This window comes from Contarinia nasturtii, unplaced genomic scaffold (assembly GCF_009176525.2).
Source record: "Contarinia nasturtii isolate CC-2019 unplaced genomic scaffold, AAFC_CNas_1.1 Cnas_scaffold_630, whole genome shotgun sequence".
Taxonomy (NCBI): Eukaryota; Metazoa; Arthropoda; class Insecta; order Diptera; family Cecidomyiidae; genus Contarinia; species Contarinia nasturtii.
Genome location: NW_022197981.1, coordinates 2363693 through 2379966, shown reverse-complemented (window position 1 = coordinate 2379966; position 16274 = coordinate 2363693). Strand labels below are relative to the sequence as shown.

The 16274-nt window shown below is 33.1% G+C and overlaps 1 protein-coding gene across 7 annotated transcripts in view; it reads left to right on the top strand.

Annotated features, from left to right (window-relative positions):
• LOC116340320 (serine-rich adhesin for platelets) overlaps positions 1-16274 on the top strand; it is a 41267-nt gene that overhangs the window by 21486 nt on the left and 3507 nt on the right. For 4 of the 7 annotated variants that reach the window (XM_031766760.1, XM_031766762.1, XM_031766758.1 and 1 more), the window contains 2 exons: positions 10439-10494; positions 15196-16183. In XM_031766760.1, coding sequence (XP_031622620.1) covers positions 15284-16183 — 900 coding nt within the window. In that variant the 5' untranslated portion in view covers positions 10439-10494; positions 15196-15283. Of the gene's footprint in view, positions 1-9457; positions 9694-9966; positions 10091-10438; positions 10495-15195; positions 16184-16274 lie in introns of those variants that run through there. The other 3 variants (XM_031766764.1, XM_031766763.1, XM_031766761.1) reach the window with 3 other exon arrangements.

Sequence of the window (16274 nt, the reverse complement as noted above, 5' to 3'; positions counted from 1 at the left end):
CAGACTAGATAGAGTATCATCTCACAGCCAATGTCGGCATAATAAAAAAGCGTTTGTTGCTAGACGGCCAAATGGAATTTTGCAAGTGAATCAATATGGATGCAATTGAAACTATCGACAGATTGACGACATTGTTCTTCTTTTTTTCGCTTTTAAATCTGTTTTCAATATTTGAAGTTGAATAGAAAAAAAAATTGATGTAGAAATATCGATATAGCGAATAAAAACAAAAATGAAAAAAAGAAATGAAGTAAAAACACGCTCACTGAGAATACATGCGAAAATTAAAACAGAAATTAATAGTTTGCAATATTATTATTTGGAATACACTTCATGTTTTCTAAACATCGTTGAATATGAAATGAGACACTGAATCACAGCAAAAAAAATGGCTGATGTTTTGTCTTAATATTCACTTACACACTTCGGAGAATCAAAAAAAAGAGAGCTAGTGTACAGTGAAAGAAATTGTTTTTTTTTTTTGTCGAAATAATAATTTAAGTGATTGTATTACCCACATGGATCACATCATTGATGACTCACACATTGCAAACAACGTCAATAAATTTGCGCTCAAAATCAGAGTATATTAAGTCTATCGCGACGAACAAAATAAAACATATGTTACTTTAATTGGTATTTTTGTTGTTGTTGTTTTTTTTTATTTGTTTGTTTGTTTGTTTGTTATTTGTGTGCATAAATTTTTGCGATAATCTTCATATTTTATTCATCGCATTTTTTTCCCTCCTATTCATTCCATTTCCGAACACCATGGAGTATTTTATTTTTGCGAATGCTAATAACTATTCCGAATTGATCTCGTCGACTGTTTGCTGCTACAAATGTGCGTACATTTTATAATATGTGCAGCCGTCAATGGGCGCACAAATTCCGTCGATTATTCGCAAGCACACTATGCACAAATATATTCAATAAATTGAACTTCACTGATCTTCGCTAGAATACATTGTATGCATGTGAGCTGTGTTGTTGTTGTTGTTTTATTATTATTATCTTCTCTTTATGCGCTTTTTTTCTCTGCTGCTTCTTTTCAATTTAAATGAAATGCACTTACTTACTAGTGAAAATTCAATCCCAGACATTGTGCTTTGTCTAGGTCACGTTTTATGGTCGGAACAATGTTAGTGTAGCTATGCACAGCAATGAGCATTTTCGCCAGTCGGCAATATTGGGCATTGTAAGTGATCTCTTGTCGTGCGCGTTCAGATAAGCATGTAAATCATTCATCATATAGATAAGCAATAAATCAGTTTTTTTTTCATTTGTGAATATGCATTGTGCATCAAGATTGTGTGTGTGACGTGGTTTTCCTTTGCTTGTGCATTTGCACATCGTCCAATTTTACTTCCCATTGTATTGTTGACAATAGTGAAAAACATATGAACGATCAGTACAACGAGTAAATCTTTTTACGATTTTCTTTGCATTTTTTTTTCACTTCCTTTCTTCATTTTATAAGGTGACATAAAATTGGTATTAGAAATCTCTACAAATAAAGCGAGAGAGAGAGAGAGAGAGAGAGAGAGAGAGAGAGAGAGAGAGAGGGAAACGAAAAAGGTCATGCAATGATAAAAACAACCGTAAATGGTTATTATCCCATTACACATCGTAACTGATATAGCGCGATCATTTTCTCCATAGCTTTTATATACTTTTGTTTGCCACAATTTTATTTAAAAAAAAACCGAAACTCTTCGAAATTGAATGTGTGTATCGTTCTTTTCGAAAAGGAAATTCGATAAATGGCACAATTCTGCGTCAATATTATGTGAAATTTGTGTTTCTTCTTCATTTTTTTTTGTTAGCATCGCGTAGCAGTGTGAGATCGTTTACGTTTCGATTGACAAGAACTAGTTTGAATATAACACACTAACCAACAATTGAAGAAGAGAAACATCACAAACACAGAGGGAGTGAGGGAAAAATACAAGCATTTTTTTTAATATTTCATTAGCGTGTAAAAAATATCAAGTTTATAGAAGCGTATGTGAACCTTTTTGCAATGCATACATGCCGAACAAAGCCAATTTTGAGGGGAGACAAACATACAACGGTCAAATGTTGCTTGAATGTAACAAGTTGTGGTGTTCAAATTTCAGCTTATTAATTTTTACTTTGTTTGACTCTTATGCATAATATGTTACCAATGTTTTTTCGTTGTTGAAATTAAAAAAAAAAACGGTGACGTTTTGATGGTAAATGTGAATTTACTATGAAAAACAAAATCGTTCACTGATACTTTCCTATTATAACTGCAGATACTTTGTCGACTACAAAATATTCTGACAATGGTCGTCTGAACGATGATTACAAGTCGCAAAGTTTCCTACTCTTCTTTTGAAAGCTAACTAGATTTCGATTAATTAGTCAAAAGTTGTTGTTTTTTTTCACAAGGGAAATGTGCATATTTTCACAAGATTCATTGAGTATAGAATTAATTTGAATGCAATTTTGACAGTTCCGCCAATTTGATTCTTAAACGATTCGAAAAGGATTGTGGTGCTTTAAAACGATTTCTGTCAATCTCCTTGTTGTTGGTGTTCACCCAATGCCGTTGCAACAAAACATCATTTGAAATAATTTATATTTATCCGTTGTTGTTTATAGCCAGTTTGACACAAGAAACTTGTATATGCCAAAAAAAATTTCTCTTATTAATTTGTATGACAGACGTAATTTTCAGTGTGCTTTGGCATAAAACCCTTCTTTTTCTCCCTCTCTCTCTAACTCCGTCGTTTCAAATTCGTGCGCGTTAAACAAAAAATAAATATATACACCATTGTCCATTCACATTGACTTTGATTGAAGACAAAAATACATATCAAAAAGGTTTTTTTTTTATTCAAAACACATAACAATTGTGACTTATGCATTCTGAATGACAAATGAACTTTTTGTTGATTAAGTCGAGAACACGTTGATTGGCTCACGCATACAGATAGTGTTATTGTCAGTAGCTGTGTGACCGCAACAAATTCACCGAAATGGTGTCACTGACATTTTGATTTAAATAAACTTCATTTTGCACCTTTGTTGTTCCCTTTTATGCAATCTTGAATCGTAATTTTCGTTAAAAAATAATTGGATGTTTATATCCAAGCAAATACAAGTGAGTAGCTGGATTAATTGTGCTGTTGTTGTTTTATTTTCGATTCTTATTCGTCATGGAACCATAATCAACAATAAAAAAGTGTAATTCGCATTCAAAGTGGCGATTTTCAAATGATGTATATTAAATAATAAAATTATCCACTTACGCTATTGTGAACAACTTTCAAATTTCAATCAATCGTGTCTTGTTGATGCGGTTATTCCGTTTGCATTGCAAAAAATATACTTCCGAAGTTTTGTCAAATAAAGCAAACATCCAAATGAACCGGTAAAATGGTTCCGCATTAGAATCGTTAATACAAATTTACACACACACACACACACACACACACACACACACACACACACACACACATCTATACATTCGCGTTAGTTGCCCAGCCACTCAATGTATCCATAATTTAATTTCAAGTTTCTCTTTTTGAATATATTTATAAAATGAAATATAAAAAAATAACATATATATTGTGCTGTTGATTGTTCGGACATGCGTGACGATCAGCTCGTCGTCTATCTCATGCGATCACGAATTTCAGTCATACATTTAATTGGTATAATTGAATCGGTTAAACTTAAATTGTAATTTGATTATGTGTGTGTTTGTGTGTGCTCTTTGTGCATACAATACAGACAACCTGTGTGTAATGTTTGATACTCACTCAAAGCAATCGGTATTGTGCAATGCAGATAATTAATGGATAGGAAGCAAAGTTTTCAAATCAAGCATATTGCAAATAAAATAACAATCTACCAACTAATTTTAGCGCCACTTTGTGCAATCCTGTCCAAAGCACAACGATATGGTAGCAGCAAAAGAGAGAGAGAAAAAAGGTCATTCGTGTCTTAAATGCAATGTGCTATTTTTGGGCATATCATGGTGTTGAACTTTGCTCTTGCCAAATTGATTATTGCGGTTTTATCTCATTTCGACACAGCGACTCATTAGCACAATACACAATCTGAAACATATGTGTTAAAAGAAAACGATGGAAAAAAATTTGTTATCGTTTTGGATTTCATCACATAGTCACACACAATACCACAAAGTTTCTTCTCGTCTTTTTTTCCCCTCTCTCTCTCGTACTCTACCGTTTATTCGTGTTCCATAAAGCGATATATTAAAAAAAGTTGGTTTAACATATCGATCGTCAAAGAAATCTCGGTGTATTGATTAAATCTTCTGCTCGTGGCATTTCTATATTTGATGTGAAAATAGAGACTCTCTATTAGTGAGCCGAATAAAATCTGACTTTACTGTAAAAACCGTATCAAAATTGTGTTGCAGTCTATGAACGAGATCAAAAAAAAAAAAATTAAACAATTTCGTCGATGTTTATGTCCTTCTTCGATGTTGCAGCAAACGAGGCAAAAATTCCGTTGATCAAACAAACAATAAAATCTATCTCAATAAAAGAGAGCGTACGAATGAGACAGCGAGATGGAGAATGTGAGAAAAATAAATAAATAAAAGAATCTATTTAGTGGGTTCCTTTTTATCATGATTATCACATTTCGCACGTAATGTGTAATGTGCACACTAATTTGGTTTCAATATTTAACCACAAAAAAAAGAGTTGTTGGTTTTTCTTTATCTCGAAATCACATTCGCACCAAAATACTGACGATGTGTGTGTGTGTGTGTGTGTGTGTGTGTATGAAAGATCCAAATTTGAGTTTACAAAACGGATTGGATATCACATACAGTAGCCACCTATCTGATTTAACAAATTTAATTATCATATCGTACAAGAATGTATAAAGACGGTAACAAATCACTGCAACTATAGAAATGAGAATGCCCTTCACATATTTGAAAAAAGAAAAAAAAAACATTGCACATTATTGCTGTTGTTGAATTTTTTTTATAACTCTATCGTTAATTGTGCACATTCAAATGCACAAAGGACGAATGATGTGGGTGTGTGCTTAATTTTTATTCACTTATTTCATCACATCGTTAGTTACATCAATTTATGGTATTCGTTGGTCCAAAATTGGCATGCAGTTATCCGTGAATATGCGAACGTTTGTTTTTTTTTCATCTCATTTATTTGTGCGGCTGCTATTCAAACGTCTTCTACAACTATTATTTATGATTATATTTTAGTGTGTTTTTTTATTTATATAATTAATCATACCTATATTTCAGATTTAGAGAACACATAGCTCTGTCATTTATCAAAAAAATGCACTATTTTTACGAGACATTATATTGAGATATTTTCAGGCAACTAAATCAGAACAGGGATCACACGTCAGGCGCTGAAATGAAGTGAAATCAATAGAAGTGAGTTGTCGCTCTATTTCAGCGGTTGACATAAGCTCTAGGGGGAAGACACAAACGATTAAACCATGATTCCAATATATAAACACTAATCCTACTATTCCACCAATCCGTCATTTCATTGTCAAATATGACGTCACATTTCGCCGCTATTCACTTTGTTGAAAACTTATTTATCGACACTGACATTTTGTTATTGATTGAATTATCATTATTTTTTTCATCAATCAAATTTTGAGAAAGTGTATCTATTGTTTTGTAAATTTGTAATCGACTTTTGAACTAAAAAATATTTCAAAAAAGAGAAAATTACTATCTCAAAACAAGTTCAATGCTTTGATCAAATTCTGTACTATCGATTACAAAAACATTGAATCTAACCCATTTTCGCTATTCCATACATGGGATTGTGAATCCATGTGAATTCAGCTACTGAATTGTCTATTCCACTTTAATTTCTCGAATTTTTACACTAATCCTATCCCACTTGTCTACCCCCTAGCATAAACTTCCTGAATTAAGTTGAATCAGCTGCCTAAAAATATCTCAATATAATGTCTGATTTATATAATAGGCAGCAAAGCCGTCACACACTTTTGAATCTGAAGATGAAAATGCATTTTCATCGCGACTTTGCACAATTGTTTATTTGCCTGTTGTGTTTGTTGTTGTTTTTTTACAACTAAAAAAATTGTTATCATAAATCTCGTCGCAATGAAATATGTACGTTGATTTGCAATTATTTTTGGAACCATTGATGTGAGCCGACGATGTTCAGTTTTTACAATAAATGATTATCAAATATAAATCACTGACTACAAATGGTTAATGATAATGAAAATGGATGCGAACAAAAATGCTGAAAAAAAAACAAACAAAATATTGAGTTAAAAACTGCGGTGGGTCATCAGACATCACACGTGTCTATATAATTTTGGTCAATAAACGGACATTGAGATCATGACTCAATGAAAAAAAAATGATTAGAATTTCGTCAACAACCATCAAGATTACACATTAACAATGTTTTTTTTTTTTGTTCTTTTATTGATAATTTTATACATTAAACACGCTTTGCGTACACACAGGAATGACAAAAATAAGTAAACCGTTTTCAAAAAAATACAATCATATTCTCGAAACACCGAAACAAAAACAAAATTAAAAGCCAAAAATTAAAGCGAGAGTCTTGACATTGTAGATTCATAAATGCTCTCCATGTGATCTGAAACCCCCTATTAAAAATAAAAGCTACTTTTATATCTATCTCGGACTCTATTTTCAAGTGGTAACGTACCGATTCAATGGTTACCTGCTGAATATGCGTGACATTTATGTTTTCAACTGTGTGTATTCAAAAATACATATATGTAATTAATTTTTCAGCGTTTAATATTCCGATTTGTTTATTGCGGTTGTTTACATCCGTTTCGCTTCTATTTCGTTCTTAAAGTGAGAAGAAAAAAGAACATTTATAATTCTTTTTTTTTGCCATTCCAAGTTTCAGACAATCATTATAGTCAATTGCGTTTTGTGGTTCGTGTTTGTGGTGTCTCTTTCTCTCCCTCAAAATTCAAAGTGTTTGAATTTATGATATATTGGTGTTGCATGTGTATATACATTTGCAATTTTCGTGATTTATAAGCGAATATCGAACAGAATAGCAAATACGCGATGATTTTGTCGCACGAGCCATAGTGTGTCACCTAGACTATGTAATAGTTGTTCGTTTGTCGTTGTCAAGAAACTTCTACGTCGCCTTAGTTGTGAACGTTGTCGGCACACTATAATCGTTGTTGTTGCCATTGTCTGCGTATATTAGTTGTTGCGATGATTTGACTTAACCTTGAAATATGTACAGATATACCATTTTTACAAAGTTTCAACTCTAATACGCTCTATGTTATTTATTCTCAACCTCTCGTTGTTCACCATTTTATATTTTGTTGTACACCGTCGACGTATTCAATTTTTTTCTCTCTGTATTTTAAGAATTCGAATAAAAATTAAGAGAAGAAAAAAACCACGCACACACATATAGAAATTTGCACACAATATAATTAACGAAGAAGAACAAAAATGAAAGGAATGTTAGCCATAACATTTGAATGAGAAATCGTTTAATTTTAGATAGCACATATGTTTTACGTTTATTGAAGAATAAAAACGCCGCTTCTATTTTACGAGTGGATGGAAATCGGCTGTTTGTTTACGTATTTTAATCCGATGCACACAACGAACAAAAAAATAAATAAAAATAAATAAATTTGCAATCGAAACACGAAACAAATGTATATACCCTTGTGGAAAAAAATAAATAAATAAATAAATGACTATTCCTTTTTGTATGAAATTTATACAGCATTCGTCAAATATGCAGTTAGTTTGTTTTAATGAAAAATAAACCTTTTGAATACAGTCAAGTGGGTTAATTTTTCTTTCACACGGGTCACAGCTGTTGGATTTGAATGGATGAGAATAAGAAGCCAAAATCGCATCTCATGCTCTCGTTTACGGGAAATTCCTTTAGAAGATAGTTAAAAGGCGAATTTTCCGTCTTATTCTCTCACCAATTAAATTGTATAACATCGTTTTAAGTACAGATTGAGTTTGTTTAATGAGCACTCACATTGTGGCAAATATTTGGGAGGGGAAATGCCGGTTATTATGATAACACATGCAGAGATACACAGACGAATATTCAACGCCGGCTAACTGGGCACTAAGAATGGGTCATGTGAACTCTATGCACAATTTCCGCGTTCCACTCACTCACAGTACCCTACAAGTGATTTTATATAGTACCATTTGGTTTTTGTTATTGCAAACAAAGTTTTTTTAATGACATTTTTCACGTTACCCGTGTTAAAATGAAAGTAGTAGAAGCTGAAATAAATCAAAATGCGCTTTCTCTCAATTTTCATTTGTAATCATATGTTTGGTTTTTTATACTTTTTATTGCTCTACACACTTAATACCGAATAATGTCTTGAATATTTTTAATCACCCCGAAAAAACCCATTGCGCTAACATTTGAACAGAGTGTGTTCAAAACACACACACACATACAATATATAATATATATAATCCATAAAATAGAAAAACAATTCAATTAATGCGCAAAGTCGATGTCTTTCGATGAGCAATTAAAAAATCGCTACTTTTTTGTATTGAGCTACACGAATTGCATGTATCATGCAACATTTTATTTTCCTTTTAAACCCACCTGCCGATTATCATACAATATTTTCTCTTTCTCTCTCTGTCGCTGTCACACGCCAAAGTTAGTCATAATATACATTGTAAATGTTAATTTGACCAAAAACAATCAAATTATAATAGCCGCTAATTTCGCAAATTGTATGTTTTGTCATTTTTTCATGCCAATTTTCGTGACGATGTGCAAGACAACAGTAAAAAAAACATCTATTCAGTGATTTCGATAACTACCTCAATTTTCTGATTCGCTTCCTTATCTGAATTGCGCGAGTATACACACAGAATTCTGATAAATTCGATTGATAATGTAATTGAATGAAATGCGAGAGAATAAAACATACATTACATGTGAGCGTGTTATTCCTTAGATAAGCTCGCGCACCTGACTCGTCTTTCCTGAAGATCAAATGACATCTAATTGTTTCGTTTTTTTTTTTATTATTGAATTAAGAATAAGAGATATCGATGGAAATTTCGCTTTAGTATAATTGAATCGAAGTGTTCCTTGAAAGCGACAATGTGAAATGAAAATTTACACTGACAATGATGATATTTATTTATTTTATTGGGCAATCACATGTTTGCCACAAGGTATAAACGGAACATAAGAACACAAAAATATAGAGCCATCTTTTGTTGTTATTATTTTTCCGTCACAAACACGAAACATGCTATATACCGTATATAGATAAAGAATGAATAATTTATTGTGAAATATGGTATGTACGACGTCGACAGCGACGGCGGCGGCGCAATTGTTTGAAATCATTTTTCAATTGATTGTGTCAGTTGCTTTCAGTTGTTCAGTGGCGTATGATACTGTTTTTTCTTTTGCTTCTCATTATTTATTCAGTGTGTATTTAGGTGACCCGAAATCCAATCTAAGACACAGTGGAGCCGAAACGACGGCACATTTTTTTTCTTCGTTCATTGTTATCCAATATATTCTCGCGCTCAAATTAATCAAAAAAGTGTTCAATGTCCTTTGGCATTCGATGAAGAAATCACCAACCGTCAAAATGATGGCCACCAAAAAAAATGAACGTAGCTTGGTGTGAGTGAGTGTGTTTGTACTTTATCGCTCAGTATTAATCGTGACATTATTGCCACTTTTAGTCAACAGAATGTTAAAAAGCACAAAAACCCCGAAAAAGAAAATATACGTACATAATAATATACTATAATTAATGAACGAATCGTTTTCGCACTTTCCATATATACATTTCGGCCATTGGCGACATTTGTATAAGTGATCGATGTCTGAATGCATGTATCGTATTGACATTAAATACACCATATCTGTTTAAAAATATGATTGGTCTCATTATTCATGGACTCTTTTTTTTCTCGATTCGGACGTTCAGCCAAAAATCAACGTAAATAATAATTGAAGAAAAAAGAAATATTAAAATTATTGTCTTAAGATGTCACATTGCCACTTTGGACCATTATTGGGTAAGTTGATCACAGCAAATGACGTTAATGTGCCATTTATCACACATGCGATAGTAAAGATTTTAAGATCATTTCACTTCTCTCCCGTGTGTGTGTGTGTGTGTGTGTCTTTCTGTGTGTGCAGGCGCACAGCCGACAACAGAATAATAAATGAATTTAAAACAGAAAATAAATAAAATAAAATACTTTATGACTGTCATACATGTCGCAAGTACAGCCCTTTATTGATAATTAGTGCGTGGATCAACATTTTGAAATAAATTTTTAGTGTGTTATTTTACACTGTAAAATTGTCTTTCTGCCAAACATCTCTCACTAATTGTGTTCAATTTTATTTTTCATTTGCAGAGTGATCTCACTTGTTGAAAATCAGTGGTGCTGCTGTTGAGCGCGGACATAAAATGGTAAGTGATTGATCTTTACAATAAATACCACATACTGTTGATTACCATTTTTCGTTTCGCACCATAAGTAAATTTGGTTTTGTCGATAAATTTTATGACATTTTCACCATTTATGTGTCATTGAACTGCCGTGCCATTTGCCGTGTGTGATCGCGACAGCACTTTAAATTGCAATATTGAACGACTTATTTAACCGTACACTTCAATACAACGAATGATATTTCCTTTTTGTACGAGAGATGCATAGAATTTATGTTGCGTGCATACGTAATTGAAGCCTTGAACGTGCATAAAACATCGGCGTATTGTCACTACCGCAATCATCAAAGTCACAATAAACCAAAAAAGCATACACCAACAACAACAACAACAACAAAAGCACATGCGAAAAAAAACAGCAGCAAAAACAAATTAAATAAGAGCATACTGTTCAAAATGGTATCAACATTGAAACGCACCAAATAAAACGACGAAGGCGTGCAAAACACTTGCTTTACACAATAGTAACAACAACCAAAAATACTATACTACTTTGAATGGTTGATTTGAATATCAGAGCGCACTTAAAATAATAATATTTAAAAAAAATCACACTTTTAATTCAATTGAGACGATTTTTCAATGGCATTTAGCTGATTTTTTACATTTTCAATACCATGTATCTTCATTGTCTCACGCATTTGTTCCAGCCATTTTGCGCGCACACATTTCTCTCTCTCTCTCTCTCTCTCTCTTTATTTGCATTCGCCCTTCTGGTTTTTCGAGTAATAATCAATACACACACGTGTTTGCATTCCCAACGCTTTTCTGAGTCTCGACTACAGCTCTTTCACTGGCTATTTGAAATGTTAAAAATGTTCGCAATCGAGAAAATTAATTCAAATGCAAACAAAATATGAGGAGAACAACACAGCTTGTATCTTGTACAACTTTCCATACATACAAACATACAGTAAAAATTCTCAAGGGAAGAAAAAGGACAAATGAAACAACAAATCAAACCGCCCTATTTCTGGCAATACCATGTTAATTTGAATTTAAAATGAGTTTGAGTTAACTTGCAATAGATAATTTATACTCGGAATTCCGAAAAAAAAAACATTATCCCCACAAAAAAAATGACGCTTCAATTCGAAACGAACGAAAAGTAAAAGAAAAGAAAATTCTTTGGCCAGACATTGAGAGTGCGTGAGTGTAAGCTTTAAGAGAACAAAAAGTTATTGCTTTGGTGCGTAAAAAAATATGCTGACATTTAGATTTTGCTCTCGCTCTCCCCCCCTAACCTCCGGGTCCATATGGTGAACGAAAATGCCAAGTACAGCAAATTGAGCGCGAGCATAATTGATGGAAAATCAAAGGATAATTAAACAATTACAGAATTACAGCCAAATGCGAATCACTCGGTTGCATTGTATTGAGAAATTGTATTGAATTTCGAATAGCATAGTTGTGGGCCCTTTTATTTGTTATCCATGTTGTGCAGCGATGACATTATCCAACAAAAGTCGCAAAGTTCCATGAAAGAAACAAAATATCGTATTAATTAAGTAATTTTCAGACATTATATTGAGATATTTTCAGGCAGCTGAATCAGGAGCTGAAATGGAGTGAAAACAATAGAACTTCTATAGTTGTTGCTACATTTCAGTGTCTGACGTCAGTTGCCTCAGCTAATTCATCTGGCTAAAAAATATCTCAATATAATTTTGCTTGATTCGTAGGACAAGAACAATGTGTTATGTAATATAAAAGCGAATGCAATGCAAACACATACACGCTTCGGCCCGAGAATAATTTGCAGCAAAATCCCGATGATGAAAATGCGTCATTTATCGAACGACTCGACTCACTTTTCGAGTTGTTCTACTTGTTATTGTCGTTGCGATTGCAGACAATCAGAAGTAAATTTTAATTATTATTTCCAGTGCTTTTTTCTTCTTCTTCTTTTTCGTCAAATTAAATCAGAATCTTGTTTGAATGCAAATATAAACACAGATTGAGGCGAGAACAGCACGTTGTATATGTACATGTGACGTGTACTGATGGCAACTAGAACCCGTGGCAATATCAAACAAATTGCATTTTCAATTGTGAGAGTTAAACTATAGTGCACATAGAATCCGAATCGGTTGTTTAATTATAAATTGACTTGATCACTTAAAGTTGAATTTAATTTCGTACAATTCGTCTTTTGTTTTGTTTTTTTTTTTTTCTTTTTCTCTCTTATTCGTTTGTTTGTATGCAAATGGCCATTGCCGCCACCGCCGCTGCTTAAGAATTAAAAGGTCATATCCTTGGATTTTTGCAGTAAATCCCAACTTATAATTTAACCATCTTCGCTATTTTTATGCGATTTACATGATTCTAGCAATTTACCAAACGCCATTTGCAACCGACTATGTGTATTATTCGTTTTTTTTTTCTCAAAAACTTTTTATTGATTTTGACTGACATTGAAAAATAACAAAACAAACTGTTGTTTATGGCTAATGCTTCAAAATGAATTTAAACAGAAAACACACATATTCATTGTGTATACTATGTGCACATTGATCAAATGAACGCTTTGGGAGTTCATTTCATGTCGATTACGATCTCAACAGAGTTTATTCGATTTGATTGACGGTTTGCCCGAAGTGGGAAACTGAGAATGTTTGCACAGTAAGCAATAATAAAAAAAGATCTTTTTGCGATTCGGAATAAGGTCCGAAGTCTGTTTTTATGACTCATATTGTTTTGTTTTTTTGAAGAGACGAACGATTGTTTCGCAGTTGCTGGAAAGAACATTGCTGTTGTTCCTTATTATCAACAAGAATCATTTAAGGTTTAATCCGAAAATGAATATAAAAATAGAAAGAGAGAAGAAGAAAAATAACAAAACAAAATAGCACACAAGAGTAGAACAATGCTACAAAAATATCAGGTCTGATCTGATTCAGGTCTGTTATCTGAAATATAGTTCGAATTTAACACAGTGCCCGTCGTAAAACTGGATATTAAATATGGAAAGAGAAAGGTGATCTAGAATTGATTGTCGTCACATTGGGCCTGCTTTTTTAACTACTACTTCGTTCTACTTCTTAATTCTTTTCAATAAAAATCGAATGATAAAAAAATCTTAGTAAGATGTGCACCTCAATACGACTATAAACAAAGAACATTTTGTTTTTGTTTTGCGTTACTTTTTTTTCATTTGCCATTCACTATCACGTTTAGCCATTGTAATATAAACAATAACGTTTTTTTCTCATTATTTTGGTTTTTTGTTGTTGTTGCTTTGTTTCATAAACTGATTTCCTATTTCGATCGAATGTAAAAAAGAATCTCTCATTATTAATGATTTCATAATAATTTAAATATCCGGAATCGTATAATGAACCGTTGTTACGTCATATTGCGTTTGCGTGTGCTACGATTACGTTCAATTCAAACGGTGTGAAGTTGAAATGAATTGTTCATAATTGAACACAATTGTGTGTCGGTAAGATTTTCCATTTGCGATTACGAATTGGTGAGCTTCACTTCAATATGCGTAGTTATAGAACGAAGTCAATTAAACATATTGAAAGTAAAAGGATATTTGAAAATAACAAACCCTTTCACCAAGTCATACATTTACATAATGTATGTATATTTGATTACCATCATCGTTTTCGTCGTCGTCATCGTCGTAGACATATTGCTATCGCGACAACGTCTCGATTTCAATTCAGTGAAATCAGTATCAACTTTAGAATGATTTCGACGAACATGACGCTATGTTGTGCAACAAAATACGTATTTCAATCTCAAAAATTACATTCTGAATGAATCATGCAAAAAAATCTTGATTCATGTTGAATTTTGACTTTAACATTTTGTTTGATGTCAATGGAAATTAGTTTGATTTCTGTTGAAATTTATTAAATTCATTGTAAATTCAAATCATCAAAAATCATGAAACACACACGCATCACAAATTCATGTTCGTGTTTCGTTGAGCATCACTTGTTTTGGTTCACTCGTGTTCGTACACTATTCGCAATCTACGTCATATGAATATTTACGATAAAAAATGCGGATGGCCTGACAGGCCATTGTAATGAATAAATCGAATGCATTTCATTTTATGCGCCGCACAAAACGCACGCTCAAACAAATTCACTTCACGTACACTCATTTTACGCAAATGCCCGAAGGTTTGCGCAAATACGGACGCAATACACATTTCCATTCGACTGATAAATTTATCAAATTCGATAATTGCGGGGAATTTCAATTGCACAATGTTAAGCAAATCAACACACGAAACTAAGATCATGTTTACATTGTCGATTAATATTTCGAGCGCATTTAGAATATTATGACACATTATATTTTACATAATGGTACAAATTATAATGTCATTTCCATATAAATATTATACACTTTGAATGTATGACGAAAATCACGTACTCGGTTTTGGCACATTCTTCATTTGCAATATCCATTTCGAATGCGACTTCTCATTGCGATACAGAAGGCAGAGACTGACACGCGCATAAAATTACACCAACCAAACATTAACATTTACACTTGTTGGATTAAATTCCATTTGATTAAGTCTCATATGTTTAGCTTTAATTAATTGTCTATTTGTCTATTTGTTTTTTTCTCTTTGTCTCATTTGTATGTCCCGTTTGATCAACCGAATCGATCCACTCGATCCATCCGATTTAATAGGCAAACGTTTCACACGATGACACTGTACCATGTTTTGATATAATCAATTCAACTAGCAGCGAACACAATCAACAAATAAATAATAATTATGCGACCAACACGAAACTGGACAACATATGTGCCAGAATCGGAAAGTGCACTTCGAAAAAAGTGTATTGAATTATCACCATCAACGTTCCCATTGTCGTCGTCAACGTCGAACAGTGTGAGCGCAACCAGCCGATGCAATCAAAACAATAACAATAATCAAATAAAAGATTGCAACGATCAACCGCCCCAGTTACAGCAACAGCAGCAGCCGCCGCCACCACCGCTGCCATCACTTTCGTCACAACAGCGAAATGGTATGAAATCGAATTTTCGTAAAAGTAGCGATAGCAGTGTGAATAAAACATCGATCGCCATTCATTTCGATGACTATCACAATAATGCAATCTTTGCATTATCGTCAATACCAGCAGAAAAACCACATAACGATACGACGACAAATACGCTAAAATCAACGGGCATTGATAAGAATTTTGAAAATAGTACAACGGTTAATGCAACCGATATTGATGTCGATTGCGATAAATCGTCAACAAATTTGGAACGTGCACCGCTCATACAATTAAGCCCCAATAAATCGATTACACTCGTTAAGCAAAACAGCACCTCCTTAATATTTACAAAGAAAGACGTGAATCCAGTTGTGCATCGCAAACGAATTACATTGGTTCAAAGTAGTGGCACACATTCAAATAGTGAAATAACAACAACAGCGGCGGCAGCAGCAGCATTGTCACCGACCAGTGACGATATCCCCATCATCGGTCACATCGACGAAACGATATCATCGCCAAAAAAACGCCACAGTTTTCATTGGCATTCCGATCGTAGCGGTGGCATTAGCCCATCCGATAAATCCAAACGAAAACAAATTAAATCGTGGTACGCTGTCATTGGTTCACCGTCGGTTCGAGAATTAACATTTGATAGTGATATAGAGGTATTTTTAATGTTTTTTTCTTTCATTGTGCTAAATGTATAAATATATATTTAAAATAAAATTAAAATTGTTCTTCTTCTTCATGTTTTTC